The sequence below is a fragment of the Lacerta agilis genome, chromosome 14 (assembly GCF_009819535.1).
Source record: "Lacerta agilis isolate rLacAgi1 chromosome 14, rLacAgi1.pri, whole genome shotgun sequence".
Classification (NCBI taxonomy): Eukaryota; Metazoa; Chordata; class Lepidosauria; order Squamata; family Lacertidae; genus Lacerta; species Lacerta agilis.
In genome coordinates, this window is record NC_046325.1 from 6,663,692 (window position 1) to 6,683,032 (window position 19,341).

The 19,341-nt window shown below is 46.1% G+C and overlaps 1 gene segment (V, D, J or C); it reads right to left on the reverse strand.

Moving 5' to 3' along the window:
• Nucleotides 1-6,677: 6,677 nt before the first annotated feature.
• Nucleotides 6,678-12,796, reverse strand: LOC117058898. The segment is given in 5 exon segments: nt 6,678-7,012; nt 8,122-8,385; nt 9,611-9,943; nt 11,077-11,379; nt 12,787-12,796. Coding segments are annotated over 5 exon segments (1,245 nt in total).
• Between the last annotated feature and the right edge of the window lie 6,545 nt (nt 12,797-19,341).

Genomic DNA, 19,341 nt, shown 5'->3' on the forward strand with positions numbered 1-19,341 from the left:
CCCAGCAGATGGGCTGAAGTGAAATAAACTGGTTTCACCAAATGCTTATGCCAAATTGTTCACATCTGTAACCAAAAAAGTTGTGGCTTATTTGAAACCATAAACCAGGCATCCCCAACCTTTGGCCCTCCAGAGGTTTTGGACTACAGTTCCCATCATCCCTGACCACTGGTCCTGTTAGCTAGGGATCATGGGAGTTGTAGGCCAAAACATGTGGAGGGCCGCAGGTTGGGGATGCCTGCCATAAACTATATCCTGTTGTCTTATTTGGTAATTTACTCCCTGGAGAACTGCGGGGTCACGGGATCTTGGCATGTAAGTAAAGGGTGAGGAAACTGTGGCCCTCCGGAAGTTGTTGGACTACAAGACCCATCATCGCTGACTATTTGTTATGCTGGCTGCAACTTTGATGAGTTGGAGTCCAACAGCACCTGCAAGTCTGCAGGTTCCCCAGCACTGATTTTTATGGGAATGAAGGACAACAGGCGGAATTTTCAAAAGAGGATGAAACTCCTCCCTGAAAGTATGTGAAGGATGAGCAAAAACAAACAAAAAGCTTCAGAAGATGATTTTATTTATTTATGTTTTTTATTATTGTCTAGTAAATATAGTTATGACCGCAAAACATGCAATATATAAAAATAGCAGAAACTAGCTAGAAAATAGCAATGGCGCTGAGAGGGCAGCGGCAGCGGTGGGGTTGGCTTGAGGGAGGAGGGGCGAGTGCTCACCAGCTGGCTCTAGCCCGGCAAGAGGAGGAGCAGCAGCCCGGCAGGGAGAATGACGGAGCTCCAGTCTGCGCTGCTGCTGCAGAGACAGCTGGCATGTCAGTCCATCCATCGGTCGGGGCAAAAGAAAATGTTTAGGGGTATGCGTCCCGCTGCGCCCCCCCAGAAAAAAGCACTGGTTGTGACCACAAAAACATGTAACATATAAAAGAGCAGAAAAGTCCTCAGTGCCAGCTGAGGAAGAACAAATTGTTGGTGTTGGGTGGGTCTTAGAACTGATTGATCTGAATATTCAGTATAGGGAAGGGCAATATTCAGAATAGGACATTTATGTAGAGTGCTTAGGTGGATTTGGCTAAAGAAGGACAATAGCTGGGTGAGACTGGATGCCTGCTAGTGATGAGGATACATTGGATGAGGAGGCACATCATATGGCAGAACATGGGGTTGAGAGGAGATCTGAAGCTCTGAAATGGGGAGAGTCCAGTGGATACCCAGGCTGCAGTCATATGCACACTTAGATGTATGTCCCATTGAACTCAGGAGGACTTATGCTGAGTAGATGTGCCAAACTCCTTTCTCAAGGCCTGTGTGACTGTCTCCACACCTTGGGTTGGGAGTACTGGTTTCTCCTCTTCACAGTCACTGTGGAAAACAGATGTATATAGGGCCAGTAGGCTTCCTGTCTTGGGAGTGCAGTCTCAGCAAATGACATATGACGAGTCCAGCTCCAAATTCTAACAAAATTGCTTCTCTGTCATTCATTTGATGGGGTTTCATTGTCCCCCTACCAGGGAAGAGAAGCAGACAGCGGAGAGAAGCTTCGGTTGTTAATGCTGGAAACGGAGTCCTATCTCCAGCCAGTGACTTCTTTGCACCGCTCAAAGTGTAGGGCAAGAGCTCCCAGGGAAATGCTTCTAGGCCACTCATTGGTGCACATTCTTATAGTCGGGGCCTTCTGGCTGCTTTTTCAGGACCACCACAGTGGAGAAGAGCCATTTTACCTGTGGGAAGGAGCGAGAGTGAGGAGAAAGGAAGACACAGAACAGAAGTGGGTGTGGAAGAAGAAAGATCTGCATGTTCTATTTGTCATTCGTGGTTTTGTCCTCCCTGTTTCCTGCCAGTCACAGGTTGCAAGCTCTATGATGTGTTATTACTTACCCAGTACTTATTACCTATATTTACTTATTTATTTATAAACCTCCAGCTGACAAGAAAATGTAAGGACATGAAAGAACCCTGCTGGATCTGGTCAAAGAGTGTTTATGCAGTCTGGCCTCCTGCTCCCACAGTGGCCAACCAGATGCTGTAGTGGGAAGCCCAAAGGCAGGATTTGAATGCAACTGATACTCAGAGGAACACTGTTTTGAACAATGAAGGTGGAACCTAGCCATTGAGGTTGGTAGCCATTGATAGCCTTTATCCTCCGGGAATTTGTGTGATCCTTTCTAAAGCCATCCAAGTCTGGGGTCATCACTACCTCTTGTAGGAACAAATTCCATAGCTTAACTATGCTGTGTGAAGAAGCACTTTCTTTTGGCACTGTATAATAACACCATTCCTTGCCATCTTTCTGCATCTTCCTATCCCTTTTTAAAATATAATTTTTATTAAATTTTCTGTTTTGCAGTTTAGAATATTCATTTAAACAACCTTAAAATGTCAATGACTTCCCTTCTTCTCTTTCCGTGGTTCATTTTGCATATCACAAATCCCTGCATATTTTACATAAACTAAACCATTCAGTATTCCATTATTACATCCAACAAAACTTGTTTACACTGTTGAATTTATCTTAATGCTGCCAACGTTTTCAAGTGTACACAGTCCCCCCCATACATTCAATAAACATTTTCCAATCTTCTTCAAATGTATGTTCTTCTTGTTCTCTTATTCTATATTTTAGGTCCGCAAGCTGCGCATATTCCATCAGTTTAAGTTGCCATTCTTCTATAGTTGGGACCTCGCTCGTTTTCCATTTTGGGGCTAACAAAACATGGGCTTTCAATTCATTGTGGATTATTTCCCAATACGCTTTTAACCTTTTACAGGTCCACCACATATGAAAGAACGTACCCTCAACCTCATTGCATCTCCAGCATCTTCCTATCCCTAAACTTCTCTTACAAACCAACAAGTCAAATATTTTCCTTCATCCCAGTCTTCTGATTTTAATGGGACATCTAATGGACTATTTAGCATCAAGGATAAGTAAAGGTATGTGCCGAGTCCTCCACAGAACCATTCACTAATTTACAATAAAGAGTACAAATATTTCAGCCTTATCCTTTGCTTCCCCCCCCCATCCCTGCGGTATTTATGCTGCCTCTGTCACTCCACATTGTAAGATTCAAATGTAGACATATAACAGACCGTCCTCTCTACTCACTTTGAACAGGGTAATGGTGGCACTGTAAGAAACACTGAGGAGGAAGAGAATGAAGAAAACAAAGATGGTGACCCAGAGACGATCCATTTCATCCTCTTTCTCATCGCTGTAATCATCCATTGTTGACACAGCCACTTCTGTGAGGGGGAGAGAGAGAGAGACGTCATTTCCAGTGTTCAACATAAAATATCCCATAACATCAGCCATCTCTTCACCCACCGCTAATATCTAATTGTACACATAGAATTATGCCGATTTCCTACTACTAATATTATTCCTTCTTCTACATACAGTCTAACATAGACTACAAAATCCACAATGCACTAACTGTATACCTGCAAGATCACCTATGGCCTATATAACAATTAATATTATCTAAATTTTGCAATATGGACGAAGGTGGCACTGTGGGTTAAACCACAGAGCCTAGGGCTTGCCGATCAGAAGGTTGGTGATTCGAATCCCCGCGACGGAGTGAGCTCCCGTTGTTTGGTCCCTGCTCCTGCCAACCTAGCAGTTCTAAAGCACATCAAAGTGCAAGTAGATAAATAGGTACTGCTGTGGCAGGAAGGTAAACGGCGTTTCTGTGCCCTGCTCTGGTTCGCCAGAAGCGGCTTAGTCATGCTGGCCACATGACCCGGAAGCTGTACGTTGGTTCCCTTGGCCAGTAAAGCAAGATTAGCACTGCAACCCCCGAGTCGTCTGCGACTAGACCTAACGGTCAGGGGTCCCTTTACCTTTTAAAATTTTGCAATAGTGGCTTGGTGTTGGCTTTTTGGGAACCCTCTCTGTTCACCCCACATAATGTTTGTGCCTTGTCCTACAGAGTAACTTCACTCTGTTGGGACAACTCTCTCTCTCCCTCTCTCTCTCCCTCCCTCTCTCTCCCCCCTTCTCCCTTTTCTGGCACTCTGCCTAAAGCACCGCTTCATCTAATTCTCATCAGTTTGTTTAGGATGAACCTGTTGTGCAATGTTTCAACTCATTTGCAGAATGCTATTTTCCTTCAATTTTTTCGGGTAATATATCAATGAGGAATAGCAATGTGCAGAGGTGTTCAAAACAGTTGCTTAACCATTTCACCACATGACAAAATACATCCTAGTCTTGACAAGTTTCAGTGAGTCACGGAAGATGGCTGGATGGAATAATCCTGAATAAATGAGGAGCTGGGGATGTTTTAGCATAGTCTTAAATTAACCTGTTTTCTGAGGGATGTCTAGAAAGGCCACGCAGTGAGCTTCATGGTTGAGGAGGGATTTGAATCTGGAGTTCTAAGCACCAAAACAAACCATAACCAGTACATTAAGCAAGCTACCTGTTAACACTGGCACAAGGAGAAACCAGGGAGCAGGTGTGTGTGGGTAGGGAGTTGGTGTGTGATGGATGAGGCCGCAGCATAACTAGGGCAAGAGTGATTGAGTGGAGAAGTTGTGTTTGGTTTCCAAAAAGAGGAGTGGCTGGGGGGAAAGTGTACTTGAAAGTCCCATTTTCTCCCTTCTCTGATTTTGCAAAACGTCAGAGATTTTGTTCTTTTGTATTTGATGGGCTGGTTCCCGAGGGGGATCCCTGACTATCATTTTGGAAAACATACCCTTTCTCTGCCTTTTTGCATTGTGTACGTACGTGTCTTGATTGGGCCTTTTATTTCTCACAACCCACCCAATAATATATGAACAATCCATTAATATGGCCTGGATATTTTGTGAATTGGATTCTTTCTCATGGCTCCATCTGACTTGCACACTCATCTATCCAGACTTGGCTCAGCTTGCTCACCCACCTCAAATTCAGGGTCAAACTAGGTTTATTATTAACCCCCCCCCATGTCTTACTGATGTGATGCTAAAGGTGTCAAATGAAATTTCTTCTGATTCTTTTTAAAAGTTAATAGTCACTTTGAAGGCCATTTTTTTTTTGACAGGATCCTGGTGCAAGGGGAGGTTATTTTTTATGTGGTTCTGGATTAAAATAACCTTTCTCTATTGTGCTTCTATTGTAACCATGGGGGGCGGTAAGGGAGAAAACCTCTCCCTTTATAGGCGTCAACCATTTTGTGCACATTCAAGGCACATGCGGCCGTGCAAACACTCCCTGTGTTTTGACTTGGAAGAGGGTGCAACGGGCCATAATGGGCTCACACGCATTCCGCTGCCTTGTGCAGTGACCTGAAATGCAGCCCCAGCAAACTCTGGGTTGCCCAACAAAAATGCCCCCCCCCATGGCATCACATTATATCTGGCCCTCAGAAACTATTCTTTGCTTTCAAGCAATGCAGGTGTTTTGCATTCTCTCGTTTCTTCTGCCCTTTCACTGATATGCACAGTAATCCAGGCCAGGTGAGTTGATATGAAGGGAAGCTACATGTGTCGAAGGGGGGAGTGTGCACATATGTTGCACCAGACGACTTCTGCCTACTTTCTGTCCGTGCTGCTCATGCTGCTGCGCCCCATTGAACCAACTTTCCACAGGATGGCATTGGCCTCTGTGTTGCACCTCCATACAGATAGCGCTGCACCTCTTATTGGAACAAGGTTCCAGCTCTGCGACAGAGCTTGCAGCCAATGCTAGCCATACTCAGCGTAGACCTGTTGAAATGAATGAACCTAAATTGCACCTATCAATTAATTTCAGTGGGGCTACTCTGAGTAGGCAAACCGATGAGCCAGCTTCTTACATCATGTACCATACATCAATATTTGGGACAGGCAGAGCAAGGAGAGGCAATGCAAAATACTCTGATATGGGCAGGACTCTCTTCTATATATATGGGTGCCAAAAAAAGGCAAACTTATTGATGAACTTTGGGCTTTGATTTTTTGGGGGGCGTGGCAGATTCAAAAATATAAAGAGCACTGAGCTATAATTATGTTGTTGGAATGCAGTGAACACTGCAGCTCTGCCATGATCAATTGGTTTGAACCACTGAGGAACTGAGGCCTGGTGGCAGTTGACTGAAGGAGGCAGAGACTGGTACAGAAATATTCCTCAGTGGTGTATTAGCAGCTTATTTGATGTTTTCAGCACCAGACGTTAAAAGGAGAGCAGCTTCCTGTGTATGGAGATGTATAGATGGAAGCCAGTGTGGAGCAGAGGACGGGGTGTTGGACTTGAGCCCGGTGGAATGTGACCCAGATTCAAATCACCACTTAACTAGATGAAGCTCACTGGGTGTCTTTGGACCAAATCCATCTCACTTCTGGCACATAGCAAGGGCCTGTTGTGAGCAGTAAAACTACACATATACTGACATCAGACCTTTGGAACCTCCCCACTCCCCATGGCATAGCTCTGATAATGGCGAATACATTTTGCTTTCAAATACCACGAATACCCACTTAATTAATACACACACACACACACTTTCCAAAACCCACGCTAGTCATCAATTCTCCTGCAAATGACCACAACATGGGATATAGCTGAGTCGGTTCTCTTTTTATTCAGCCATAGGCCAAACACGCATGCATGGAAATTATTTACACAGGGTTTATCTAACAATGCTAGAGGAAAATCTGGGAGAATCTGAAGAAGTTGCAATGCCGTAGGAGGGATGGTCCTCATTTTTTACCCTGGGATTTCTCCACGGTCCTCTGGGTGAACTTCATGGGGAGGGCTTCGTGGATAACCATGCAGGTGTACGCATTTCCATTGTCCCAGTCAGTTAATGGGATTTTCAGTTGGCTGTACATGAAATGGTTGTTGTTGTCCTTCATGACTGGGGTGTTGACATGGTGATCTTCAGGTATAGCGTTGTGATTCTTCAGCCACTGGACAGAAATTGGTTCTGGGGTGAACCCAGTGATCATGCAGGTGAGGGTCAGCATAGTTGGCCGAGTACGGACTTCCTCAGGGTGGGGCCGGAAAAGGTACACCTCAGGAGCATGGGTCGTGCCTTTTTGAGATCAGGGACAATATATGTGAGAGAAAAGGAGAGGCAACCGTAGTTAAGTTTAGACCAAATGAGTGGATGCAGTGTTGACAATGAGAGTCCCTGTGATTTTGTTCTCTTGAACATAGGTACTCCAGACAGGGTTATTGCAGAGAGCCCGTCTCACCTCTGGCCTGTTCATATGCACTTCCTAACAGCAGTATGTTCCCAATAGTTGCTCCACCTGGCTTTTAATGTCACTTGACTCTAAATATTATCTGCTAGATTCTTTAAGAGCAGTTTATGTCTGCACAGTAGACACAGTGGGGTAAATACTCAATTGCCAACGAGCTGAAGTGCCTTCAACTGAATCACCATCAGTGTGCAGATCTATGTGAAGATCTATAGCATGTGTTGGGCTTCTTTGAGCTGGATGAATGAATAAGAGCAAAAACTGGGACAGCAGAGATATGAGGTATCTCTACAGCCCAGTTTCTCAACAGATATACAGAAGTCACCCAGCCCACACAGAATCCCAGTCTTTCCCGAGAAGGTACTGGTATGCTCAAGTTGCAGCATGGTTTGGGGTTGAAAGGCAAAAATCTTGCAAACTTCAAAGAGCAAGCTCTGCACAGTTGCTCCTGAAGCAGTTACCCTGGTGGCTTGTTAATTGTGTGGAGTGGGCCACCAAGGCAAAGAAATAAAGATCTGCCTTCATCAGAACTGGCTCAATCCTTCATCTAGCTTGACCAATGCTGGGTAAACATTATCAATAGACAGATTCAGGGGTTTGAAGGATCCATAACCAGAGATGAAATGGTTTTTATGAGAGTGGAAAGAGTAATGGGAGAGGTCTTGGCCCCAGCCGTGGACACAAGCCTTTCTTTCCTTGGTTCCAGTGTTGCCTTCTGATAAGAAATGTATTGCAGGTTTTTCTAGCACCATAAAACCTTTGAGCAGAGACAAGGGTAGAATGATTGTGCAAACCTGCACAAGACCTCAACCAGACTGCTTGAAATTGTAACTTGTGTCTCTAGTGTAAACTGCAGATTTGCCAAGTTGTGTTGTGTTTTCCTGCTGAAACACAAAGCCACCAGCCCCAGGATGGGATACCAACCCTGTTTCCCCCTTACCTGCCGTCTTGGCAACGGTCCTAATGATGGGAGCAGCCAGGCCTGGATATTCCACTTTGCAGGTGAATTTATCTCCCTGTAGCCACGTTGTGGCAGAGAGGGCCTTCGTAGCGGTGTACTTTCCATTAGCCTCTTCTTTAGTTTCCAGTAGTTCTTGGCTCACAGGTCCTGATGTTTGCCGTGACCAGCTGATTTTCAGCCCATCTGTATCTATCAGGTTTTCTACCATGCAGATGAGTTTGGGGTCGCTGTTTACGTACAGGTCTTTTGGAGTTGGGAGTATGATTCTCACATCAATGCCAGTGGAAGGGCAGACGTTAGCATCTGGAGGCACAGACTTCATGTTAGTTCTCTATTTGACTCTCACTTCTTCCCATCAGATGTCAAGGAGATAAATAACTATACAACTTTTGGAATATGCCTGAAGGCAGCCTTGTATAGGGAAGTTTTTAATGTTTGATGCTTTATTATGCTTTTATATTTGTTGGAAGCAGCCCAGAGTGGCTGGGGTAACCCAGTCAGATGGGCGGGGTACAAATATAAATTAATAATAATAATAATAATAATAATAATAATAATAATCTGTTAACAAGGGCATTCCTTGCTGCAGAGTAAAAGGGAGCAAAAACTCCAGACTTGGTACAAATATTAAAAGAAGGAAGCTGGTGTTTGTTGCCCTTGGTTGTCCTAAAATTAATAACAGCTCCATATTCCATTGTGAATAATGAGCAGGAACAAACAGTGCCCTGTCACCCTCCTCTACAACATCAGCTTCTGCTATCAAGACTACATTGTTCTATCCAGGAGAAGGTTTACACCACTGAGTCAAACTCCCCTACTCCCCTGAAGAGGATAGCATATTTGCCAAGACTTTTCATGGACATTTGCGGCACTCTGATGTCCACTGCACTATGTCTTCCCCGAGTCCTGCTTCCAGCAGAAATGGAAAACAACTACTCTACCATTAATGTCATGTGTTCAAGGCTTAATTCAATGGGCCATGATTGAAAGCAGCTGTATCTCTTGAGAGTCCCATGGACTGCAAAAAGATCAAACTTATCCATCCTTAAAGAAATCAGCCCTGAGTGCTCATTGGAAGGACAGATCCTGAAGTTGAGGCTCCAGTACTTTGGCCACCTCATGAGAAGAGAAGACTCCCTAGAAAAGACCCTGATGTTGGGAAAGATGGAGGGCACAAGGAGAAGGGGATGACAGAGGATGAGATGGTTGGACAGTGTTCTCGAAGCGACTAGCATGAGTTTGGCCAAACTGTGGGAGGCAGTGAAAGATAGGCGTGCCTGGCGTGCTCTGGTCCATGGGGTCATGAAGAGTCGGACACAACTGAACGACTGAACAACAACATATCTATATATCTGTAAAAGAAGTGGGAGGAAGCTGCAATCTGGAAGCAGCCCTCCCCTTCACATTCGAGTCCATGCCCACCAAAACAGAGGAAAACCCAAGTGCCAACTTCGTCAGCTGCTCTTACCTTCACATTTCTTGGCTTGGCTCTTCACCTTTGTTTGTGTTGCTTCGTGGAACACCTGGCAGTAGTAGACATTCCCAGCCTGCCAGTCTTCTTGGCTAACATTGACTGTGCTTGTGGTACTGAAGGTGTATCCCTGGGCATCCTTCTTGGGCTCCTCAGTGAATGAAGCCAGCTGCCCGGCTTGCCCACCCACCAGCCATTCCACCGTCACCGTTTTGGGGTAAAACCTGGAGATAATGCAGAGCAGCTCAATGGTGGCATCACTGGATCTGGGATTGCAGGAAGAATGGAGCAGGCGGACCTCCGGGGCCACTGGTGATTTTGCAGTTTGGCCTACATTATAGGAAGGCAAGGATGGGTGAATCTGTCAGTTACGGTTTCTCTCAGTTGCTTATTTTTCAAGTTTTTTTTCACACCAATCTGCAAACCAGTCCTCATGTAAAATCATCTGCATTTTAATTCAAACGTCTCCTAATATACACACCTCTGAGTGAAATTTTGCCTAATATAAACATTCCTGTAAAACAATTCTCCTAATGTAACACATTCTTATATATTATATACACACACACGATATGTATTTTTGTGTGTGTGCATGTTACTTGGCTGATGGACAGCTTTGCACAATTTAAAGAAGTGCAAGTTGGAAATGATGGCCATGTTTTGGTTCAAGTGCTGCGAAATATGTAGAATCACCTTTAAATGTGAACCCAATTGATCTTCTCCCCACATCCATATCATGGCTGTCAACTTTTCAATTTTCTTGAGAGGAATCCTATTCGGAATAAGGGAATTTCCCTTAAAAAAAGTGAAAAGTTGACAGCTATGATCCATATGTGAGGGGCATTGATACCACTTCTATGTGATCTTAGTGATCTCCATTTTGGGACCTGTCTCCTGCTCAATGTAAGCCTTGAGGGACCCACTTTGATTTGAACAGCCTCACCGTCTCATCAAGGTACTTCCCTCCTACTGGTTGTGCAAGTGAATACATGCAGTTTAAAGGAGCAGGTCATGAATACTATTAGCAGCACACACTGCGTGTGGTACACATGCTGGTAACATTGCTCTGAGAATAAAGCAGCAATAAATAAAATTTAAAAATAAATCACCACAAATTTAACAATTTAACATTAAAGTGTAGTTTAATTATTATTTTTAAATGCCGCTGGATTTTTTTAAATTGCCCCCGACGACTGAAATCTGAAATGGCACAACCCTAACATCACTTTTAGTGCTGAGCAGACAACTCCGAACTTTGTCTCCCACATTTCGTTTGTAAGCCAACGTTGAGTTGCTGCTGTGCTTAACATGCCTTGGTGCTAGAAAATAATACTACCCAAAGATACTGAATCCATTTCCCGTCTCTCCCCACCCTCGTATTTTACTTTTCTTTCTTTTGCCGGATTGATCATCCATTTGTAGGTTAAAAAGAAAGCAGATAACAAAGGCCCAGCCAGACTCACGCTCAATGTCTTTGCTGATTCTGGAACTGGAAGCTGCATGGGCAACATTGCATTGGAACTTCTCCGATTCCCAGGTGCTGGTTGGGATGGTGAGCTGGCTGCTGAGGGTGTAGAGGCCCCTGGATGAATCCAACAGTGCAGGGAAGGTCCGGATGCCACGTGTGATGGCCCCTGAATTCCACTGTACTGTGACTGGTTCAGGAAAGTAGCCTTTGATCAGGCAACCTATGGAGACCTGGGAGGGAGTTGAGGAGTCTTGGCTGCAGGGCGGCAATGGGAAGACCGTTGGGGCTGTGGTTCTTGCTGCAAAAAAAAAGAGAGGAATGCATGTTGAGAGTATGCTGTCCAGCAAATGTGGATGTTTTGCAGGGGGTTAGAATAGATGCTCCTCGGGGGTCCCTTCCAATTCTACTCTTCTACAGGTGAAAATTAGAATATCGTGGATAAGTCCATTTATGTAAGCAATTGTTTTCATTAGCTACTGAAGTTTAATATATGAGATAGACTCATGACATGCAAAGCGAGATATGTCAAGCCTTTGTTTGTTATAATTGTGATGATTATGGTGTTGGGAAAGATGGAGGGCACAAGGAGAAGGGGACGACAGAGGATGAGATGGTTGGACAGTGTTCTCGAAGCAACTAACATGAGTTTGGCCAAACTGCGAGAGGCAGTGAAGGACAGGCGTGCCTGGCGTGCTCTGGTCCATGGGGTCACGAAGAGTCGGACACGACTGAACGACTGAACAACAACAACATGGTGTACAGCTGATGAAAACCCCAAAGTTGAGATTGTTAATTTGGGGTTCTCATCAGCTGTACGCCATAATCATCACAATTATAACAAATAAAGGCTTGACATATCTCGCTTTGCATGTCACGAGTCTATCTCGTATATTAGTTTCACCTTTTAAGTTGAATGACTGAAAGAAACAAACCTTTCCACGATATTCTAATTTTTCGAGTTTCACCTGTATGATTCCATGAGCTGAGCGGGAGTCACAGGATCTCATCGTCTCATTTATGCCTTCATCACAACACAGCGAGTGGTAATAAGTGCCTCTAGCACCACATGCATGCCAACCTGTTGGTGCTATGTTATCTTCCATATGTGACAATTGTACTGTAGGCTGATCTTTATATGTTTTCCCTTATACAGGGAGACACTGACTTTCTGGTCTAGAGCACCATAGATATGTATGCTTCATCCCTCCTATCTGCCTCCTTTCAGCCATGCAAGGGAGCCTGCCTAAATTTCAATTAAGATTTTATTAATCCTCAAGACAAATCCGTTCCTCTTAGAGCCAGCATTAACAATAAGAGCCTCAAACCCCATAAGGGGCCTGGTAAACATTATTTGAGGTAGCGCATTAACCTCAAGACATTTGGGCACATCCGAGTTTATTCTTATTTTTGCCATTGTCAACAAGTGCTAAGCTCACCTGGAATGAACGAGGTTCCATGATTGATCTCACTGCTATTTTTTAGGGGGGGGGAAGCAAGGAAATATCTGTTCACTTTCAAGCTTATTTTCTCAGCTATGAGATTTAGAAACCTGCTTTAAGAACAGTAAAAACCTAGGATGCTGAATATTTAAAGCAAAGGGCCACATCTATTGTAACCAGGCTTCTAGGGGCCACATTCCATTGGCAGGCAGGACCAAAGGCAAAAAGGCAACAAGGGTGAACAGAGAAACACATGCAGTTCTTACCTTGGCACATCCTAGCTGTAGAAAAGTCAGAATTCTGCACACACATGCCTCTCTATTTCCCCCACCCAGATAAGCAAGAGCCATGATCACAATTCATTGGCATATTCATAGAATCATAGAGTTGGAAGAGACAACAAGGGCCATCCAGTCCAACCCCCTGCCAAGCAGGAAACACCATCAAAGCATTCCTGACAGATGGCTCCGCTTAAAGCCTCCGCTTAAAGACCTCCAAAGAAGGAGATTCCACCACACTCCTTGGTAGAAAATTCCACTGCCGAACAGCTCTCACTGTCAGGAAGTTCTTCCGACCAGGGGAAAACACTAAAGGAAAGGTCTGCAGTAGGTCTGGGAAGGGTTTTAAAAGTCGGACGGGGGGCACATTTGGCACCTTGGCAAGAAGTTCCTCACCTCCCCAGTGTTCTCACAAGTGGAAAATGAACAGTGCATTAAAAAAAACCCCAATGTGGGGATTTGTTTTGTTTTTATAAAAGAGCACCCGCTGTGTGTTACCTCTGAGACCTAGGTTTACTACCTCTAAGAGAACAAGATATTTGTGTCCATTAGGAGGTGTGGAGCCTTAGGCCAAGAGGGTGCTGCTGGACTTCTGCCCCATGACAAAAGCTTCTGGTTGCTCAACAGATTGCAAATCACAAGTGTCTAGACTAGATACATTTACATTTGAGGTTGGCAGCTTATTTCCTGCTTTTGGGCCACACTCAGGTGTCCCTCAGAAAGTTAAGGGGGGGGGAGCTTTTCCTGCCACAGTGAGAAAGCCTTTAGCTACTGAGTTATCTTGGTTTGGAGTAAGATGAAGGAGAAAAGGTAATAGCCACTTTGGTGGCTGACTCACTACCCATCTGAGACCAAGTCATTAGATTTAAGACCCTTTCATCTAACCAAAACCAGTGGGATGAAACAATCAAGGTTTGAATTCTGGCTCAAGATCTATAGCTGCAGTCCTGAATGCACTTGCCTAGGAACACAGTCACACCCACACCATCCACTTAAAGTGCTCTTACATCACCTTAAAAGTCATGGCTTCCCCCCAAGAATGCTGGGAAGTGTAGCTCTGCGAGGGGTCTCCTAACGGCTCCTAGCACCCTTAACAAACTACAGAGCTCAGGATTCTTTAGGGGAAGCCATGAAACAGTGGGGCGAGAGTGCTTTGAATGTATGGTTTGAATGAGACATAGCTTCCTCGAACACTGATAGACTTATGTCTTGAGTCAGCGCATGTTTCTCACTATCTTGGGTGACGTTTTTGGCTGGCATTGCCCACATCTCAAAATCCCATGCCTCTTTTAGTCATGCAAGTTCTCTCACTTCCTCTTCGCTCTGCACCAGCTGCAGGTTGCAGATGTCCTTCTTAGTGCCCCCTCATGTACAAATTTGACTGAAACTGGGTAAGGGGACAATCAAATAGCAGCGGTCAAAAAAGGAAAGGCAAGCAAACTGTGACTGGAAAATATTTGAACGCCATTAACTGGCAGTAATAATATGAAGGTGAAGCCAAATCAGTTTGTACAGCCAATTGCAACTTGTTTGGAGTTCTAAGTGTGGAAGATTATCTAGTCTACAGAGTATCATCAGCTGGTGGTTTATGGGCCCAACCTACTCCACAAATGACAAAACATTGGCCTGATGCTTTCCTCCTACTGGATAAAGTGGATGTTCAACTATTCAGCTTATGAGTAACTTAAAATAATAATAATCTCCCTGTAGCATATGTTATAAAATAGACAAAATTAAAACCAACCATGCAACAACTCAGTAAGATGATTAAATCAGGAAGACACAAATCACAATAGATAAAATCCAGATACAATATGAAGCCAAGTCAGTTCGTGTCGTCAGTTGCAACCGTTTTTGAGCTCTAAATTTGAAAGACGGTGGTTTGTGGGCCTCACCTACTCCATAAATGACAATGCACTGGCCTGCTACTTTCTTCTACCCGATAAAGCAGAGGTACAACTATTTAGCTTATAAGTTGTTTATAATAAAAAGTGCATATTCCAGGCAGTGTACGTAAATTACATAGACAAAATTAAAATCAACCATGCAACAACTCAGTAAAATGATGAAATCGAAAAAGGCAACCCTACCATACATAAAATCCAGCAAACTACAGCATAGGAGAACTTTCCTCCTGCCATGTTCCCTGTGCCTTTAGTACAGGCTTCCTAAACCTTGGCCCTCCAGATGTTTTTGGCCTACAACTCCCATGAACCCTAGCTAGCAGGACCAGTGGTCAGGTATGATGGGAATTGTAGTCTCAAAACATCTGGAGGACCGAGGTTGAGGAAGCCTGCTTTAGTATCTCCCAAGCAGGTGGAAGTTCAGCAGGCATAGCTTTTCAAGCTGCTTTTGAAGGCACAGTGAGGTTGTCCCACCCCACCCCTGCCAGCTAGCAACCCTAGACAGAATCTAGGAGTTATGGCTCCCAGCTCCCTAACCTATCCAGTCTGTTCCAGCTTCCTGAAATGACTTTGTCCTAAAACTCACTACCCTTCCAAAGCTAGGGACAAGCCCTTCTTGCTCTAGTCCTGGTTATGTCTGCTTCTCACACAGTAACCCTGGAAATCTTACCTTCCTAGAGAGAATTCAAAAGTTCTGGTGTTCAATACATATCTTCCCTATCCTGAGGATCAAACCTAGCTTGTTCTCACTTCAGCTTGCAACCACTAGGAATCATGCTAGGAGCATAAACTGTTATGCTCCTTTCCCAACTCCCAGGAGTGTGCAGTCCCTCGGGGCTGCCTTTCTCAGGTGTACCAGATCGCATTTTTCTGCTTTGCTAAACCCCTTGATTACACTACCCTCCTGGGGCTGGGTACAGAAGCCAGAAAGTGGTCTTTCAGTGGGTCTCCTGAAACTTTTCCTGCTACTAGGAGTTTTGACAAGCCTCCTGTCCTAACCAGCTCAGCCCACTCATCCACAGCAGCTCACTCGAGAGAGATTCCAGGGCTTCAGTGACTGCGGTGCAGCAAAGCTTGGAGATCTTTCTGCTCCAAAGAACACTTTCTGAGCATGGAGTAGAACTTGGGCCCCTCAAAGACACTTGCTGCCTAACCTTCTGGTAGGAATTGGGGGGTCTCCAGACAGAGCTTCAGGCCTGGGTGAGATTCCCCCCCCCATAATCTCCTTGTTCACCCAGCCCCCATGAAGCTTGTTTCTCATCTGAATAGTCAAGAATCTCCCAGTTGAGCACCAGGCTAGAACCAGAGTTTCAGATAGCACCTCCTGCTACCTACCTGCTTCCTACATCTGAGGGGCGAGGAACCCATCATTGTAACCTCCCAGCTCTCAGCCAGCTCCCCCCATACCCTGGCTACTCCTGGTTGGCTTCTCTGCTGCCTGCTGTTGCTCAGGAAGGTTGTGACACTGTTTAACACAGGTTTTATTTAGCACAGGCTTTGAGATGCTTCCTCACTTCATTGCCGCTTTTCTGAAGCCACTTGTGGATCTGGGAAGCTCAAGCCCCACAGATGAGCATGGGGCAGGCTTTCAGAGAGTCCAACAGCAGCTTATTTGAAGCCTGTTGATCATCTGAGAGGTTGGGGGGGGGGTGTCCCCCAACTGAGCATTAGGCTTGGGGCAAGATTTCCTGTAGTTCTCTCCCAGGCTGGACCCTGCTGCTCATCTGGGGGTAGTGGTTTCAGGAATCTTCCAGCTAAGCATTTGGCTGGGGGAGGTTTTCAGCCACCCTCCTCCCTGACAGATGGAACTCCAACTGGGCATAAAGTGAGAGCAAGCTTTCAGGGAGTCCCTTTGTTCCCAGCCAGTCCTGGAGCCTGCTGATTGCATCTCTTGGCTGAGCAGGCATCTCTTGGGGCAGGAATCTAAGATGCCCTAACTTATGGCTGCTTCCCACTAGCTTTTATGAAACCTAACACACAGTTGCATGGCCAAAATTCCCCCCCCCCCCCAGCTGAGCATGAGGCTTGTAGCAGCCACCCAGGCAGCTTCCGCACAGCTTTTGTAAATCCTAATGTTCAGAATCTCCCAGGCTCAAAGAAAGCATCCAGGTAGCCTCTCGTCTGTTCACTACCAGCTTATCCCCCAGGTGAGCCTCAAGCTTGAGCAAAAATCCAGGTAGCCCCACTTTTCAGCTGCTTCCCACAAGCTTATGGCCAACCATCAGCTGGGTAGACAGGAATCTCCCAGTGGAGCATGAGGCCCTTGGGCCAGCCATCCAGGCTGGTGCCCCACTAGCTTTTGTGAAGCATTTCACTCAAGTGGGTTGTCACGTATCTCCCAGCGGTGCATCTGCTTGTGGCAAGCATGTGGGTAGGCATCTAGGCAGCCTACCCCCTCCAAGCTGTCCCCCCTAGCTTATGTAAAACCCAACACTTAGGTAGGTGATCAAGAATCTCCTTGCTGAGCATCAGGCTTTGGGAGGGATCTGGATGCTGCAGCCCCCACCCCAGCTGCTCTCTATCAGCTTTTGTGACTCCTAGCACCTGGCTGGGGCTCAAGAATCTCCTAGCCGAGAACCAGGCTCACAGGAGGAATAGAAGGTAGCCCCCCTCCTTGATGCTCCCCACCAGCTTACCCATAGCCCAGCCTTCAGCTGTGTGGTCAAGAATCCCCCAATCGAGCACTAGGATCAGGGCAGGCCTCCAGGCAGCCCCGCCACCACTCCAGATGCTCCCCAGCACCTGTAAAACCTTACACTCAGGGCTGGCTTCAGATTTCCTATTTGCTCCAGGGTCAGCATCCCTGAATCCTGACGCTAAGCTAGTTACTGAATGATCTCCCAGCTGAGCATCAGGCGGGGCAGAGCTCCAGTTTTCCTCCTTGTTCCCTTCCAGAGTTCATGAAGCCTGATGCTATTACATAAAGGCAGGGAACCTCACAGCTGAGCACCAGGTGGATTTTACAGAAACTCCTTGTATCCAGTTTGTTTTAAGCCTAGTGCTTAGCTGGGTTTAGGGCAAGCTTTCAGATAGCTCCCTTCTTCCCCACCAGCTTCTCAAACGCCTTGCGCTCCTTCTAGAGAGAGCAGGAGTCTCCCAAATGATCACTAGGCTTGGAGCAAGTTTTCAGGTACTCCCTACTTGCCAGTAGCTTAAAGCCTGCTACTGAACTGGAGGGGTCAGAAATTTCTAAGCTGAGCATCTAGCTGGGGTAGACTTTCAGTCACCTCAGCCAACTCCCTGGAAGCCGAATGTTCATTGGGGAGGGAGCTATCCAAAAGCCTATCCTAGCTGACTATTACATTTGAGCAAGCTTTTAGGTAACCTTCTTCTGCCCTTCTTCTACTTCTTAAAAGCTCAACACTCCTCAGGGAGGTCAGGAGTTTCCCAGTAGAGCATGAGGCTCCAGCCAGGCTTTCAGCTAGACCCCATGCTTTCCTAGCTCCCTTCCTCACCACCACCATCCCATAAGCCTTACACCCTTTGAGCGTAAGGGGATCTTACAGCTGACATGGATTTTATAGCACTCCTTTGCACCTGTCCAGCTTGTTGCAAGCCCTAGTGCTCAGTTGGGTCCCTGCCATCTCCCAGCTGAGGATCAGGCTGAAGCAGGCTTTTGGGTAGCTCCCTTCCTCACCACTAGCTTCCCATAAGCCTTGCACCCCTTCAAGAGAGCAGGAGTCATTAGGCTTGGAGTAAGCTTTCAGGAACCTTTCCTGGCTCACTTTTAAAACCTGCTGCCGAACTGTGAGGTGAGGTATTTCACAGCTGAGCACCTGACTTTCATTTACCTCCTTCCACCCAGCCGATTCCCAGGAAGCCAAAAGCCTAGCATTTGAGCAAGCTTTTGGGTAGCCTTCTTCTCCCCTCCATACTTCTTTGAAGCCCAACACTCATCTGAGGGCTCTGGAGTCTCTCAATAAAGCATGAGGCTTCGGCCAGACTGTCGGGTAGGCCCCTTGCCCTCCTCCAGCTTCCTAGCATAATCCGTAGCTTGGAGGCAAGAAGCAGCTTGGCAGGTAGCCTTTCTGGGACATAGTCGAGTAACAAGCTTGCGAGGAGTTAGCAAGGGCTTTTCTCACTTACCTTCTTTAAGCCTCTCTCTTGGCTGAGTGGTGGGAAGCTTTCAGGCTGAAAAGGGTGCTTGGCGAAGGCCCATGTTGCTCCCTGCCAGCTGTTGCTCTGGCCTGGCATCGGAACATAGGAAGCTGCCTTATATTGAGCCCAGTATTGCCTACACAAACTGGCAGCAGTGGCTCTCCAAGGTTGCAGGCGGGCTTCTCCCCCATCCCTCTCGGGAGATGCCAGGTATTGATCCTGGCTGGGACCTTCCTCTTGCAGAGCAGATGTTCTGCCACTGAGCTTCAGCCGTTCCCGTTTGGCTCTGATAACAGGAGCTGAAGTGGAGCTTCTGGAAGGTTGACCATTCGCTCTTTATCCTTGAAGTTCTCGGCTCCAAGAGTCAACTGAATGCTGGACTATAGGGAAGCTGGTGGGATACAGCAAGGCTACCTTGCAGCCTTCTCCAAGCCTCACATGCAGCTGCTCCAAGCCCCATCTATTCCCCCCAGCCTCCCTTACATAAAGATGCTCAGTTGGAAGATGGTAGCAAGGAAGACTTGCAATTCAGCATCAGCTA